This window comes from Vidua macroura, chromosome 10, assembly GCF_024509145.1.
Source record: "Vidua macroura isolate BioBank_ID:100142 chromosome 10, ASM2450914v1, whole genome shotgun sequence".
In the NCBI taxonomy this organism is placed as follows: domain Eukaryota; kingdom Metazoa; phylum Chordata; class Aves; order Passeriformes; family Viduidae; genus Vidua; species Vidua macroura.
Window position 1 is genome coordinate 8236102 of NC_071580.1, and position 17302 is coordinate 8253403.

The 17302-nt window shown below is 40.1% G+C and overlaps 1 protein-coding gene across 1 annotated transcript in view; it reads right to left on the reverse strand.

The window, feature by feature from the left end:
• The window catches only part of MCF2L2 (MCF.2 cell line derived transforming sequence-like 2), a 137052-nt gene that overhangs the window by 25141 nt on the left and 94609 nt on the right, over window positions 1-17302 (reverse strand). The window contains exons 16-23 of the mRNA XM_053986444.1: window positions 16275-16341; window positions 15029-15144; window positions 13686-13755; window positions 8857-8949; window positions 8271-8363; window positions 5900-6025; window positions 1693-1914; window positions 350-442 (exon numbers count right to left, since the gene is read on the reverse strand). Of these exons, the coding sequence (XP_053842419.1) occupies window positions 350-442; window positions 1693-1914; window positions 5900-6025; window positions 8271-8363; window positions 8857-8949; window positions 13686-13755; window positions 15029-15144; window positions 16275-16341 (880 nt within the window). The remainder of the gene's footprint in view (window positions 1-349; window positions 443-1692; window positions 1915-5899; window positions 6026-8270; window positions 8364-8856; window positions 8950-13685; window positions 13756-15028; window positions 15145-16274; window positions 16342-17302) is intronic.

Consider the following 17302-nt stretch of genomic DNA (forward strand, 5'->3'; position numbering starts at 1 on the left):
ATCACTGGGCTGCCCTGACCTACACTGGCTTGCCAACAATTGGAACACTGTGGCCAGCTCTGAGCAAAGCAGACGCTCCTCAAGATGGAAAAGTTACCACAAATCCAAAGTCCTGTCCTTGCTTTTCTGTCCAGCATTCCAAGAAATTTTCCATTACTTTATTTCTTCTTTTGGCCAAAATCCTGACTATTTTCACTATAAATTAGCCATTTCAGTGCCTATGAAAGTGCTTCAACAATGAAGCTTTCAATGGCTATTGTTTCTGCAGTGTACAGGACAGTGAACATTCTTAAAAACAATTCAATTGAAAGGAAGTATAGCCCTTGGAAACGAAAAGGATTGTCATTACCTGAATGATATAGACTTCTTCTCTTCCATTATACCAGATCTCAAACTTCTTATTATCCCCTTTTACATTTTCTGTAATGCCCACAGTGCTCATCTGTTTCAAAATAGAAAACAAGAAGCTGGAATATGGAAAATATCAATAGTCTTTAAACTTGATCCTCTGAGAAGTATTTTTAAAAGGCTGCATTCACTTCTGACACCTTTGGGAATAATTAAAAGTAAAATTCAGAGCATGTTATTTCTCAATATCTAATTTTTCATTTGTCTTTTTGATTGCTAAAGGGAAAAAGAATGTTCAAAATTAACCCAAGCTAATGTCTGATCTTGAATTTATCCTCTTTTATTGCTTGATCTGTGGATCAGTTTTCAACTCCATCCTGGCTCTTGTTCACCTTGACAAATTTTCAGTTTTAGGACTGTTTTTTTCACTTGCTATCACTGTCCTGTTGAGGTGGGAGAGAAAGAGGGATGGAGTAGGGCTTTGTGAGATTTAATGTCCAGTCTGCAAATCCAGAAGACAAAAAACCTGAAGGAAAAAAAATCTAGATTTGTCAAATGAAAAATTTTTAATCACAGTCTTGAAGTTCAGCTGCTACTAACCAGCTTCTCATCTTATTACTGTATTTGCTAATGCCTCTTGTTCACATTCACATCAGCATTAATTTAAAGATTTAGACAGTGTTCTGCCACCATTCCTTCTATCTCTACAGAAAGAAACTTGAAATGTTTCTGTGAATTGGTTCAAGCCTTGAAGCAGGTTCTGTTACAATTCCTGTACAGGTACCCTGAAATAAGTTTGGAACATTACACTCGATGATCCGTGTTAGCTGGTTAAAGTCACAAGTGTCACACCAATGTGCTTAGAGGGAAAATGTGGCCTACTTATGATTGCCACCTTAAAATGTCCTGACTCATATCTGGAAATTTCACTCTTGCAAATAAAAGGGCACTTCTACTGCACTGATTAATCCGTAGGTGTTACTGTCACAGAATATATTTGCTCAGCTGTGCCAATAGTAAAACCTGCCATAGAACTACACCTGGAGGATGCCCATAGCCAGAACAATGACAGGTCCAGGTCCATTCAGTCTGGCTTCTCTTTATGGGACGCTGGGCAAGAACACACAAGGTGCCCCTTTGTATGAAGTTGCAAAGAACAAGGTTCATATCTGCAGTTACAGGACACATGGCTTGGTTTGGCTCCAGCCCAAAACTAAATGGGAGCTGTCATTTACTCAGGGGTGCAAGACAGCTCCAGGTATGTGCACTTCTTCATATGGACACATCCCTGTCTGTAAGAACACCAGACTTATTTCCCTCCCCCACCATTACTGCATTTATTACCTTTAATGAATTTTTAAAGCTGTATGAAGCTGTCTTCTCATGGCCATCGGTGTTCTCCTCTCGTTTCTTGCAGAAAAGTAGCATCTTTGTGTAGAGGAAGAGATGTCTCTGCATTGGTTTGAATCTAGCCAAGTCCTTCACCTTGTTGTGCCCCTTCTTGTGGTCAGTCCATACGTTGAAGGAACCCTGCATCAACAGCTTGCCAAGCTCACTGACATCCCCCTGGCAAGCAAGGAAAAGAGAGAGCATGCATCACACTCAAACCAGGGTAGTCCCAGGCACAGCTCATTGCTCTGGTGGTGTTTGAGGTTCCAGGCAGAGGCATCCCTTGTGTTGGAGAGTGCACATGTCCCCTTGCTAAGCCTGTGTGGTTTGTGCCCACAACCATTAACTCACCAGTTTCCATGTCCATAATTCCCAGTTTTTCTCCCCACTCATAGTTAGCATTTAAGATTCGTCTTAGAATCTCTTTGGATGTGACACACAGGCTGTCCCCTCTGGTCACTTCAGAGGAAACTTTTTCTGACAAAAACTGGGTTTCAAGGCCCCTGACTCCAAGGCAATAGGAAAGGCCAGCACAGTCCAATGCCCAAACAAAGGCTTTGACTCTGGAAGATCTAGCTTCAGTTTCCACTCTTGTACAAGCTCCCTCCATCCCTGGGCAAAACCTTGAAAGAGCTTAGATGCCTGAAGTCACGGATCAGTGCCTAGAGCTGTGTAGGTATGTAATTCCCTCCTGTTTCAAAATAGTCTTTACAAGCTTTGTCAATAACTTCTTGGCTCACCATCTGCAAACTATGCAATGCTGCACAGCCCTGGGCAAAGAGAGAGTGCATGCACCAAGGAGCCATAAAAGTACCTGAGGGAGAATGAAACTAGGCAGGAACAAGACCTTTCTAAATTAAAGCTCTTGTCTGAAGACCACTGATGGGAAAATACTTCAACTGATATAAATGTTTAGCTCAGATGTCACCAGAACAATCCCATGTTAAAAATGGAGGAACGTGTGTATATAAGACATGGCAATGTCTATATGGTAATGGGATTCAACAAATAATGATAATCATAATTATCTTAGCACAAGTTTTCCTAGGAATGCTTTGTATAATAAGTTGAGGGAATAACCCCAGTGCATTATTAAAGTACTTGCTTTCAACATTTGCATGTTCTGTTGATTATAAGGTGAAGACGTTGGCTCCAAGTGGGAATGTCTCATTTCTTATACTTAGAATTGCAACCTGTTCTCCCTCTCTCTCCCCCTCCTCTACCCTACATTAAACTGCAAAACCAGAGCTTTATTAGGTACTTTTACACTCTATATCAGGGTATTATTAGACTCTCCAAACCATTCAGAATACCTCAGCAATTTAGATAAGTCTGTCATCTTTAATATCTAGATCTGGATATTTTCTTTGTGCATACAGGATTGTGGGTGTTTGTATTTATATGTGCCTGTAGCTTTAAACTGCAAGCCTATGAAAAGCACATTGATATGCAAAGCTAAATTAAAAAACAAAAAAAACCACCAAGCATATTTTCTACATGGTTCTGACAATGGTGAGAGGCTCCTGTCACTCCACGCATTGGTCAATACAGCACTGAGATCCAGAAGCTCAGTTCAAGTCTTGTGACAGGTCAGTCTCTCCAGCTTTGAACCTGGGATTGGGATAATAGTGAGTGAAGTGGGAGACAAGAAAGAGGCAGACAGGGATGGCAGTCTGCAGCAATCCCACAGGAGACTTTGTGGCCCACAAGCACTGCACTCTCTTCAGTGTAGGCAACAATAGGGGGACACTGTTTCTGGTAATTTCTGCTAGTGGACAGCAATATTTTATCCTAAAGGAAGTTTATTTAAAGTGGAAGATTTGGTCACTATCTCAAATATTATTCCCTGTTAGAGCAATACATAGTATCCCATGTTTCCCGTGGAAGATGAGCAATACATATGATAATATATAAGAATCTCTCATCATAATTCATGAACAAACTACCAAGGCCAGACTGTGTATAAACATTGAGATAATAGTAGGAAACACATCTAAATCTTCTGCTCTCTGTGCTTTATTCTACTTGTTTTTTGTGGTTTTGCCAAAAAATAAAAAAACATACACCAAACCAACCCCAGACTTACATGTTAGCAATTTCTTACACAAGAGTTCAGCTCTTCAAATCTGCACGTGCCCTAGTCCAAGAAACAGAATGTGCAGTTGGGACCATCCATCAGCTGTCACAAAACCTGCTTTCCTACTGACATAATATCCCTCTCTGAAAGGTTTTCCAGGCAACTATTTCTATCCTGGATGTGTGGGAAAGACTCCCCAAGATGTGGTGTGGTTTCATTGTCTATGGGAGGTGTTTATTTGGTACCACAGCTGAGCACCTGGGACAGGTAGAACAGGGAGAAGAAATTATTGGGTACATCCTCTTTCACACTTTCACCCCATTTAAAAATCATGTAACAAACCATCTCAGGAATGCTGTCAGCATTGGGCTAAACAGTGGCCATGTCCCACTGTGCCATGTTTTGCAGTTCAGCTAAGAAAGCAGAGGCCAAAAATCTAATCCTTGGACTTACTATCTGGTATTTCATGAAAGGCTGGAAAAATCAAAAGTAGAATTTGAAAAGAAACAGGAATGTTCTGATGAATTCCTGAGTACAAAACTACTCACACTTTAAAGCAAGAACAGAAGGATGACCTCAGCATTTATATGGACAGGAATCTGGATAAATCCCCCCTACTCAGGATAATATGTTACCTTTCTTGGAGAAGCTCTTCTTCCCTTCCCTTTATGGAACTGTTTTGAAATAAATTTTTTGCTGAATTGCTGTAAGTACATACATTTAAACTGAGAAATACAGGAGGAAAGCTACCTTTCTCTTTGGGAATTAATAAGAAACAGTGGAAACTGGGAGGCAGAAGGTGTGCTGTATCCATGAGCTTCCCATGTTCCATGTTGACTGGTTCAAGTCTGCAATAATAATATACAGGCTCTAAAGAGTTTTTCTAAAATGACTATCTGAGACACTCAGACTTAGTCATGACCAGAATGGATTAAGTATGTGCTGCTTTATTTAAGTCTGTCAGGTTTAGGAGATCTAAGATTGTATTTATGACCTGTGGTGTTTCTCTGATCCACAATCACCACACTTATTCCGTGTTTGCCAGTTCAGTGAGGTGGCCACTGCTTCACCTTCAACCCAGTAGAGCTACTGCAGGCAGAACTCACATTCTCATCCCAAATGTAATGCACAGTCCACATCTCCAGCTGTGCAGAAATGGATCTCTGACAAGCAGTTAAACAAGCAAGTAGTTGAATTTATTTATAAAATTATGTTGGCAGCAGGCATGGGTTCCTCAGCTACCAGATGCAGGTGAACTTGCACAAAAGAGAACTATAGAAATCAAAACTCCACTCCCATCCTGATAAACAGAATAACTCTTCCCACCCTGTCTGTATAGACCTCAGCACCTTCTCAGGAAGTCAGATTCCACAAAAAATAGCTTTTTTGGATTAAAGCCTGTTACCATGATGTAAAAATTCTTTGAACAATACTCAGTATATTGTTTCTTTCTTGACATTTTCACCCTGCAGCTATTTCAAAATGGGAAACCACATGACTCTCAGGCCTCATTTTGCTAGACTTTTTTTTCCTTTATGTGTCAATCACTTCCACTTCTCAATTAAGAGATCGTTTTATGTAGTCAGCACTAGTTCTTGAAAGTCATATGACTTCAATGGAGATTCTGCAGAGACATATTTGATTTGTACCATGGCTGTTACTTCACATTTCAGATAACAAGCTTGCGAATCACTGGCACAGATTCCATTACCCACTTTAAATGAAAGCCACATTTTTCTCCCTAAGTGCAAAAGATTTGAAAACACTTGAATTGCACAGGAGTCACAAAGTTTCAGCAAATTTCTTAGCTCTGCCACACTTGTACCTCTCACCTACAAATGAGTTTTTGGTGCAATTACTCAAAAGTTCTGCATTTTCCCCATTGTGCCCCCACATACACACCCCAGCTTCACATGACAGGGGTGCTGAGATGTATTTTTGGTCATCACAACACATCTCTGAGTGACACCCTTCAGGAACGTGGCACAGGCTCCACAAAGCACAGTACCAGCCATGGGCACAGCATGATCAGTGGTGACAGGAACATGGGATGGCTCAGAGCAGAGTAGGAGCAGCAGCAGTTACCTCATATCCTGTGATTGCTATCTGGTGCATGGAATCATTTACTGATTTGATGATATCAAGCACCGTGGCCAGGGCTTCTTCCAATTCAGCAGTACCTTCTGAATTCTTACTGCACTTCAGCATTTCCTGATTAAAAAAATATATGGGGAATACTTGAGAACTTCTGATAGCAGAAGACACCATAAGACAATCCTCCCTGGAATTTGTGTTGCATAAACAAAGTAGCAGAATTAGAGGAAAACAAAAGAGGAACAAAAAACCCCAAATATGACATTCACTAGGGTGGTCATTGAGGACACACATTTGATCTTTTGAACATTTTCAAGTTTAAAGGGTTAATTTAAGATGAGACAGGACCATTCTGACATATTTACAATGAGCTCCTTGCATGTCATAAATTACATCCAGGGTTTTTTTTTTCTTCACATCTGCTAGAAAAGAAACTCAGTATAATTATTTCAGGTGTTAGACAGTTCCCCATTTTCTTTTGCAATTAGTTGCAAAATTAATTTCTAGTCTGAATTTGGCAGGTTTGACATTCTGCATTTTGAGTTTGGAAATATTTTAATCCAAAACTGAGGCACTTGTGTTCCTGTAAAATGCAAAAAGATAGCTCCTGCAAACCCCAAACAGCAGCAGTCTCTCCTCAAGTGCTTGGGTAACCAGGGATGAGAAGATAAAAGCAGGATGCCAGGATGCATTCCTACAGTACCTGCTGCACATTTTCTAGGATGAGGATGGATCTCTGTACAGTGAGCATGCTGCTTTTATCAGCATGATCATATTAGCTAAACTGATTGAAACCAGAGGGTTGCAGTAATTGTGACCCAAAATTCAAATCCAGTCTGCTTGCCACTCAAGGCACACAGCTTCTTAAACATTTGTTTGCTACCAACTTTTTACTGGCTTCCATTTTTGTACACTTTTAAATGCTCCTGCAGCCAGGGAAGGAGTGCACCATCTTCCCAGACCTCATAAACCCTGACAAAGTAAATGCCAATGCCAATGTGTTGTTGCTAAGTACAAAACTGGTCTGACCAGCTTCAAACCCCAATGGCTGAGACCTGTTTTACTTGAGAATTTTACTCCTTGATCTAATCTTGGGTTTATTTAAAGTCATATTTCAAATTAAAAGTAAAATCTGGTTTACTCTTGCTTTCCTGGAGACCTTGACAATTTTCCCTTCTCACAGTTTCAAGAAATAGAGTTCAAGTTTATTTCTGGACTTGTTTTTTTTATTTTTTGGACTTTGTTGATGTAAATCTACTGGAATCAGTGAAGTTGCATCCTTGTCAATATCCATGTTCAATATTTGGATTCTACAGTTTTACATTAAGTCAATAAACAGTTCACAGAAATACAAGAATGGCCAACCAGGTCCTCCCATGGCTTATACTGGCACATTTTGAGCAGTGCCATAGTAGCTATTAGCAAGTTAAATGGCAACCTAAAAATCTTCATTGCAAATTTCAATGCTGTTTCATGACAGTACATACTACTTTAAGCCCAGAGGCTTGAGAACAGCATGTAATATCACCTTCATGACCTTCCCATAGGCAAAGTCAGTAAATATTATTTTTGAGAACTGAGTAGATGGAGACAGAAATTTAAGCCACCACCTTAAAAAGAAAAAAAAAAAAAAAAAAAAAAGAAATCATTGTTTTGAGTGTATATATTTTCTATTGCCCAGTTCAGACCAGAATTTCAAGCATGAACCATTCATGGTTCCAACCAATCGAGAGGAAGTTCACATATTCACCCTGTGGAAAAATGACAGACAATTTGTTCCTGGCTGTGTCTTTTAAAAAGTAGCAGCAAAAGGGAGTGGCTCCCTCTGAAAGGTTTGAGTCACAACCATGGGAAAATATTACTTCAGGGACCTGAAAGAGTTTTGTTAAACAGGGACAGATGTTACAGACAGGATTTAAGGCATCAGTTCCTGTTTTCAAATTGTAAAACCATATACTGATACAATAAAGCCAAGCTCATTTTCTGTTTAGAGATAAATAAAACAATAAATAAGACAATAAAATACCATCTTAAAAGTAAGTAAAATATTTTATATAGAGAGACCTACATGTGTAATAGTATACTGCTATTGCTTAGTATAAGTACTGCTAAGTAATAGCAGTTCCCAATCTAAAACAGATTGGGAACTATTGGGAAAAAGTCTAATCTAAAATCTAAAATAGATTTGGAACAGGAAGTCCCTGTACAAGACTGTTTTCTACCATTTACAACTAAAAAAATACTGAGTATTTGCTGAAGAACTGAGTGAGGATTTATTTCCAGATAGTCCTGACTGATATGCATTTCCAGAAGTAAAACAAGCCATACATTGGAATTTTTTGCATTGCCATGGAGAATTTACCTTTAGCAGCAGCTGGTACTTGGTGATTCTCTGAACTGGCTTTAAGAGATAAGCATCAAGTGAGAGCTTATGATCCAATTTACGTTGACATTCCTGCAGGAGACAACACGGAAGAAAAATAAAATTGTTTCTTGAAACACAGGCAAGTCACCGAGATCATTATCATTTGACAATCTGAAGATCTGTGAATTAATTAAGAGAGAAATTTGTTCCATCTGCATAGGGGTTTCCGGGTTACTTATGCCACAGAGAAAATATATCTAAACAAGAGCTAAGGTTTAGGTTCAACTTAGTGTTGAGATCTGACATTCCCTGCTGATGAGATTGCAATCAGCTGGGATTTGCAAAGCAGCCAGCACTTTTTTGGTGTGGGTATAGCCTGCAGAATCAGGCTCCTGTCCAGGAAATCTACTGCTCTGCCTGCCCAGTCTCCTGTAGAGAATGCCTTGACCCACACTGGGCACCTGCCATCAGTATAAGCATGCAGGAAAGTCTGTATATTACCCTAGGTTTTCTAAAGAGTAGAGATACACAAGGAAAATGAGCTTTCAGGGTCTTGCACTGCTAGTCTGCAATGAAATTCCACCTGAAAAAAGATGCTGTCTCCACACTGTCTCCAGAGAGCTTCAGACCTTGGTTTGTTCTGACAGTACTTTTCATATATTTGGAGGTCCTCCTTCTGCAAGAAAAGAAGAGTTTAGGCAAGGGAAGAAAAAAGAATCCAGAGAGTATCTTTCTTGAATCACACTTTTTCTTACCTTCCATCCTAAGATATGAAGTAATTATTACATGGAACAACTCCGTATGTAAAAACATACTGAAACCACCAAACCTGCTTTTTACTTCTGATTAAGTTAAATACACCTGAAAGTGAGGTTTTTGTTTTTCCTTACTTTTCATACAAAGCAAGGAGACTGCAGACTGGAAGACAGATAATCTAACAGCAAAACCAGTATCTTTTTCAGGGAGGTGAATTGATAGTTTGGGAAAAAAAAACAAAACAAAACAAAAAAAAAGAAACATTAGAATTTTAAAATTTACTAACAATTTTATTAACAATACTGGCATAGACTGTAATTTTTAATGATGACTAAGGTTTACCAGTTTATCACACTTTGAAAATAGTGTTGGCTCTCAACAGTACAAGGACAAATTAAAAAGGAGGAAGTTAGTCATGTTGATGTCCTAGACCAGGCAGGGGGATTTGCTTAAACCCTGTCCTCTCCAAATTAGAAGTGGGTGGATTCACTTTATTTAGCTTTGACTACACTCCAAGTGCTCTCACTGAGGTCCATGGCAAAAATCTCCCTGACTTCAGTGAAAACAGAGACAATCTCTGCAAAAGCCTGGAGAAGGTGTTCTGAGCTCCCTGGGCTCTGTGGGTGGATGCAGGGATGGGTGTTCCTCTGCCACGTTCTGGGCTTGCTGCCTGTGCACCCAGGTGGCCACGGGGCAGTGCCATGGGGCTCCTGAGCAGGGCTGGCTGTGCCCGACCAGCTGGGAGCTTCTCACTTTCATCTGCACCTACCCTGCTGGATGTGACCTCAGCAAATCAAAGAAAACACCAAAAATAAATCTCAGCAATTCCTGTATCGTTCCTCTGCGCTTTCAGCCCACGAGGCAGTTCCCATATACTCCTGCTGCAGGAAAATCACTTCCTTCTATACAGTTACCAGAAGAAATCAGCATTGCTGCTGTCTTCCTCTAGAGACCCATCCTGACATCACCCTGATGAATCAGCTGGGAAATCAGAGCTGTGCCACCTAACACCACACCGTGTCAAGGATTATGCAATACAAAAACCTCTTCTGTTGCAACTTGATAGAATATTTATGGTGCTGTTTCAAAATAGGTGCAGTTTTCTTCACAAAAATATAATTGTTCACACATGTTTCCCTGAAGGGAAGTTAGCAGGGGGTAAACCCCACCAAACTAAAAATAGCAACAAAGCATAATCAAGCATTACAATCTTATTCTAGCTCATAGAAACCTAACTGGACTGGGTAGGAAGAACAGAGAGAGCAATAGACAAGAGAATTATGAGGGATAAGAGAAAAGAACCAATTTAAACTTAAAGAAAAGGTACAATAACCAACAATTTACCAGTAATTTGCCATAGTGGAACCACCCAATGCCAGTGCAATCTACTGCTGCTTAAATCAGTGATACGTGTTAAGGCAGATACTTACATATTTAATTACAGCTTTAAGTTTTGCAATAGTGTTAGGAATAGAATTAGGCTCAAACTTCAAAATGCCAAGAAATAATTGATTGTCTAATTATTCAAATCCCAGTCTTAAATATTCCACACATCTGTATTTTCACATGCAAACGTTCTGACTTCTTGCTGGTACTTTTACACCACGCTCCTCTCTCCTGTAAAGCTTTTCCTTTCCACACTGATTTGGATCCTGAAAGCTCTGTAAGCTCCAATGCACATGGCATATATACACAGCTCCAATTATCTTTTTGACTGCTGATTTAGGAATAATTTTTGCATTAGTCTAGAATTTGACCTTTGAATCCAGCTCACAGGTTCCTGATCAGCTGCTGCTGTCCTTTCACAGGTAGATTCCTTTTCTAAATGCTTCTTTCTCCCTGAATGACCAAATGCCCCAAATGCTGACTCCTATTAAACTATTGCTTTTTTTAAGGTTAGCAATATGAATAAGTGAAGAGTGGTAATCCACAGTGAATCACTCCTGCCAGACACATCACCTGGCACGTTCTGGTAAGCAGTCTGGCACACCTTTGGTTCCATCCTGGGCATTCTTGCCTTGGTTTGGTAAGGTTTCCTTCTTCACACCCCTTTGGAAAGCAGATCAGCCCAGAGTGTCCCCCCTGTTGCTGATAAAGCACCAGAAGACCATTCTGCAAGGAATTCAGTGCACATCCCTCCTGTCTTTGAATGCTGTGTAATCCTTGACCACACAGAGCTGTAAGTAAGGCCAAGCATCTTGCTGATGGCAAAATAGCTGCCATGTTGGTAAAGTTGAGCTAGCTCACTTGTAATTTAGCTCATCTGCAGATCATGCCCTAAACGAGGTCAGGCAAAGTGGGAGGGAGAACAAGAAAGGCATTTCTGGCTCATCTTTTACCAGATTCTGCTGCCATGTTCCAGGAGACAAAGCCAAAGAGAGACCCCACAGCCTGTTTCTCCCATCACCTGAGATGCAGGGTTCACATTCATGGTGACAGCTGCTCAGGTGGCATTGGTGGAGCTGGGAGGGTGTGTGGGGACATGGCAGAGGAATGACTGGCAAGGGATGGAGTGACTTTGGCACCAGAGTGTCTCACTGCAGCTCTCAGGGTACTTTCAAGCAGCTCTGGAAGCAGGTCTGAAAAGGCCCAGTGTGATCAGACAGAGTAAAACTCTTCAATGTATGAATCTAAAAAAACCGGCCTGTTTCTAATCATAGGCCCAGCCTGCTGTTGTGGCAGGATGGTCACACCCATACAAAGGAGGAGAACCTGCAAGAGTGTGAGTTTCCTCCCAGAGCTCAGCATCACTTGGAACAGCAGCTGCTTCTGTTTGCCCCGTCATAGCAAGCACAGCCATAACTCACGGGGCAGCCAGAAGCCACTGCTCAGCAGGAAGGCATAAAAAGCTGCCAAATCATGGGGAACACAAACACACAACCAGACTTTTGTTTGTGCCTCCTAAAAGCAGTCCAACAGAAACAACACATTTCTGGACTTCATGTGGCTTCTTCTAAAAACAGAATATAAGGGTAGGAATCAAAGGTGCTACTGTGTGAGCAGAGACATCTCAAGAGAGAAGCTTGTGCTTTCTTAGTGTGAAATTTGAAATAGCAAGAAAGCAAATGCATGATTTAACCTCTTATTTGATAGATTTAGTGTGGTTTGACGAGGCCACAGAAAGTGATGAGCTAAGGTGATGGAGGGACTGGTTTTCCTTCACTTCATACTTGAACCCCAGCTTTAGTGCTGTTTTCATATTGGTATAATAGTGAGGAGAATTGAGCTTAGCAGCTGTTTTTACAGAGAGACAAGCTACAATATTTAAATATGGAGTTTGAACCTCCTGTAGAATCAGAACATTTCCACATTTTTATACCATGAATTTTAATTTAGCTGCATTCTTTAGGGATATATGCAGCACATGGACTATTTTACATTTCTTGGGTTTCAGAGGTCTGCATTCTTCAAAGACTTCTTTTCCTCATTTGTATAACGATTTCACCACAGTATTTTCCTGCCCAGCATCTGAATCCTATGATAACAACATATGCCTTAGTAGTGTCATTTACTCAAGCTCTAAATGCTCAGTTGTTGAACAGAAGATAATCCAATGGACATATAATCACATTTACACTTGCATGATTCTCTCCAGTCTATTTGTAAATTGGAAGTATACCTTTTGCAAGTATCGCATGCTCAAATTCCCATTAAATCTTAGTAATGTGGCAGTGCTCAGCACCTCTGACTAGTTCATCCAAATGTGTCTGTATTTAATGTGTGCTCTGGAAAAGCAGCAAATGCTACCTGTAGTATACAGTAGAAGCAGGAGGTAGCTTTGATTACAGAGGACACATTTTCCCACTTCTCATGCCACTTCCATTTCCTGTGCAAAACACAGAGCCTTATTCACACGGTTTTGTCAAACTCTGAAAGCAGCAGCAAACCATCAAAACAGTTTTTTTTTTTTTTTCATTAGTAGGGCCCCTGAAGGAGTGCTATATAAACAAGCACCTTTGGTTGTGTTGCAGGAATGAACTAATGGTCAGGCTGAGTGGGGGTGGAGGTGGAGGAGGGACATCACAGGGAGCTCTTGGAGAGCTGCAGCACTTGGGCACTGAGTCACCTCTCAGCAGAGCGGAGAATCCCACTTGGTGAGTTATGTGGAGAAGTAAAGGGAACCTCACAGAGCCTTGTGGGGCTGGTGGGGTCCCTGCAAGGACAGCAGCAGACTCTGCTGAGACAGTTCTAGGGGACCAAGTGTCCTGAATTGTGCAGAGAAGAGAGCGATAAGATAAAGCAGGAACAGGATGTGTTGTCTGCGCTCAGAGCAACCTGCTGTGACACCGATACTGTCCTCTGCTTATTTACTGCAGGGTGGTGTCTGGGTTGCATCATTCTCCTGCTATAGATGTGTCTGATATGAAAAGCATGTCAAACATTTGGATCACTGTTATTTCTTGTTTTTTTTCTTTTAGATGGGACTTAAAATACTTTAAAAACACTGGTAACAGATCTCTTCCTGTCAGTAAACCAGGTAAAGAGTCAGATATCAGAATACATGCTTGGTAACTGTGGCTTAATTTGGGAATATCTGCTTGGAGGAGTTTCCCTCATTCACAAAAGCAAACAGACTGAAAAGATGTGAGTAAATCTGTAAGTACTGTAGGGTAAGACCATAGATATTCATTCAAACCTGAAAAAGGATATACTTACTCTTTTCAAAAAGCATCGGGCAAGAAGCTCAGGGTTTTCAATGCAATTTTCTATCTCTTTAAGGAAAATCCTGAGAGGAAGAAAAAAAGAGCAATGTAAAATCCCACTCACATTGTGTGTTAGCTTCTGTGCAAATACAGCTTAAAGCCTTCATTTTTTGTACTATGAAGATTCAATGAGGAAGGTAACAGTTTTGACACACCAAGAAATATATATTTTAGAAAAATGGGATGTGGCTGCCACCTATTCCCTGAATCACAAATAATATCATATTTTATCTGGTACATCTGATTCCTCTGGCTGTTGAAATTTGTTTCCAATCTGTAGCCCAAATACCTGCTTTCCATTTGGGTATGAGGATTTTTCAGAACAGCTAGAAAAGACAGGAATGCTCTGTCTTTGATGCAGTTGCTCAATCAGCAAGCAGTGAAAATATGGGATGTAGTCCAAAGGCTTCTGCAGTGACAGTCAGTGCACTAAACCTTTAGGGAAAGAAAGATTGGGCTTGCAAAGGGAGAGGAATATCTTTCTCCAAGTGGAAGACACAATCTTTGAAAATAATACATAAACTGGAAAACATTTTTTCTACTATGTATTAAGTACTCTGGCATAATATTAAGACTTGCAAAAGAGATTTTTTAAAATTTATTTTGTTCAACTAATTGTTACATCTTACAGGCAATTATTATTCAAAAGAGTTCCTAAATTCCCACTTTGGTTACAGCCAGTTTTGCTTAAGCAAGGCTAGGAAAAGCAGGATATTTATAGAAGTTGCCCTGAGCTTTGTGTTTTGAAAGCCAATTACAAAAGGATTAATCTTGTTCATAACTGGTATTCTGTAGTTATGGGCTCTGGATTTCCTTGTCCACAGTATTGACATGGCTTCTGGATAAGTTTGTGATCTTATATGTGGGATAAAAAGAAAAGTGGTATCAAATATATAACATCTTCTGATCTGGTAACAGAAATACAGGACAAATAAGAAAATTTCCTCACAGAGGTGTCTTGCCAGACAGAAAATATCAGGATTTAGTCCTGTGACATCTACCAGTGTATCAAGAGAGGTGGTAAAATACTGACCACTAGGGACATTCAAAATGGATCCTGCCAGGAGAAATCACTAGTAAGTGCACAGAGAATACAATCTTCACCCAAAAAAAAGATGAAATAGATGACCTTGGAGGTGTTCTCTACACATGGGTTTTACAGGATATGCACAGAGACCAAGTGAGGATGACTTTTCCTGCCAGTGTAAGTGTGAGCATGACAAAGCACCCAACAGAAAAGGACTGGACGTGATGGTGGCACCCAAGGATGTAGGAGAACCAGCAGTTCCCATGTACCTGTTGTGGAAATAGTAGATTTCTGGGAGGTTCCCAAAAAGAATTTCCTTCTTGTTCTGAAGTGCAGATGGAATCAGATGTACTAAATTGGGATTGTCCATTTCTGAAGCGTACCCCTGCAGGGAGGAGTGGAAAATAAAACCAGCCTGTTTTTACCAGGGAAGAAGTACTGTATTTAAGGCACTGAAAATCTCCAAAGTTCATATGGTTTTGTTCTCCACAGAGCAAACAAAGCTTCTCCAATGCCCACTGCTTTGTTGCTCCCATGAATTCCTGATGCTCATGATTTTCCCCAGAGATTTTACCCTGTAACTGTGAAAACACATTTTAACCACAATTGGACAGGTCATGAGGTTAAGAAAAAATAGACAAAATTATGGTCTAGGATTCAAAAGCCATTTGGGTCATGTAGGGATGGAGACTGCTAAGATTGACAGACAGATATCTTTCTGCTACCCCGCTTCATTGCACAAGAGTTAGTTTGGATTTATTTGTTGGACTATTTTTTTTGTTTGTTTGTTTCTTGTAGAAACTGTACTGTGTTTCTTCAATAATAACTTTGAGAAAAGAACATTCAGATTTTAAACTCAAGAGCAATATATCAATTACCAGAGCTGCCAGCTCCCATGGAACAAATGCAATAAAGAATCAACCGCACGTCCCCAAAGCCCCACCCAAATACAAGCAGGATTGATCCCTACTCAGTTTCTGTCCTCCCACAGACTGGGGACCTCAGACTCCTCACACACTGAATATGCTGGTATCCTATTGGTTTCAAAAGCTCAAGAATTATATTTGCAGCATGAGCTTTTTTTTCTGTGTTCAAGCACAGCATGGGACAATCAAGAGGAGCATGAGGGGTGCCTTCCTTTTCCTCAATCATTTTCCAAACGCAGATTCACAGAATTTAGTGTCTGGCCCCATGGACATCAAAGTGCTGCTTCTGAGACCTATTGGCAATATTTTGAAAATACATTATTAACTCTTTCTCTGTCCATAACTTTCAGAACCATGCAAATTGTCATTCTGTGGGCTTGGGCCAAAGAAGGTGCCTTTTCCTTTAAGGCCTGAGGAAGGATGTTCAAAACATCCTTCCCATTATCCATCTTCAAGGCTGAGCTATCTTGCCAACACAGCCTGTGTGTTATAAACAGGAGGTGGGAGTGCTCAGCCCATGAAGAATGTGCACCTGCAGTGATGACTTAGAGGTTAAGCACCAAAAAATAATTTCAGAAGAGTTTCTTACCTCTATTATACTTTGAAGTTCTTCTACATAAACCCGTTCTGTTTCTATCAGCTCATTGATTATGTGGCTGAAAGACAAGAAGGTAGAGAGTCATAGTGTTAACCAAGCACAAGTGAAAGAAAAAAATAGGATTCCTTACATATACCTGTTTATGCCTTCGACTACATGCAAAAACCCTCTGAAGGTCATTTCTCAGTTCTTCAATATTGTGCTTTGTTGATAAGATTAAAAGACCTAAGCACATCTTGGACTGTAATTTTTTTCAGTTCATTTTAAACTTCAGCTTGGATTTTTCTGTCATTTTTATACCTGCAAACTGGAAAAAAAATTCCCAAGAAGGAAAAAAAAAAAGGTTTCTTTTCTAAGGATAACTAATACTGAATAAAATGAAACTATATGTCAGAGCTATGCTAATGTTTCTATTTCATTTCTTTTATAAAATAAACAAAATCAATGGCTAGACTTCCATCCTTTAATACAATGCAAAAATAGGCAACAGGATGATGTCAGAAGTCTGAAAACATGAAAGTGTATTAGAGGAAATATTTTTACTTCATTTTAGACTTTTCATTTCTAATGTTAGTTTAATGCTCCTAGGTAACTTGAAGACATGTATCTTGAAGATGCCTGACTTATTTCACAGAAACGTAAACGTAAGTAATTCACTTTTGGACAAATAACTAATTAGATTTTAAAATAAAATCACATTAGATCTCTCATGTTTTTATGCATCAAATATCCCATATTATCGAGAAAGTGTTGTCTTTAGTAGTGTTATGAACAAAGTTTTCAGGGTAGCTCCTCCAGAGGTGTGAGCAGTAGGAAAGGACAAGTACCTGGTGTTCTTTTCCTGGCTTGTGCTTCTCGAGAGTCTTTAAGCACAGCTATCTCAAGCCAAAACACATCCCCAGAAGGACACTAGGGAATAATGTCTAGAGGAACTGGAGTGTGGCCAGCCATGAGCAGCACACAACCTGAGGCCAGTAAAGTGTAGGCAACTCTTGGCATCAATACCAGCACGTGCATTC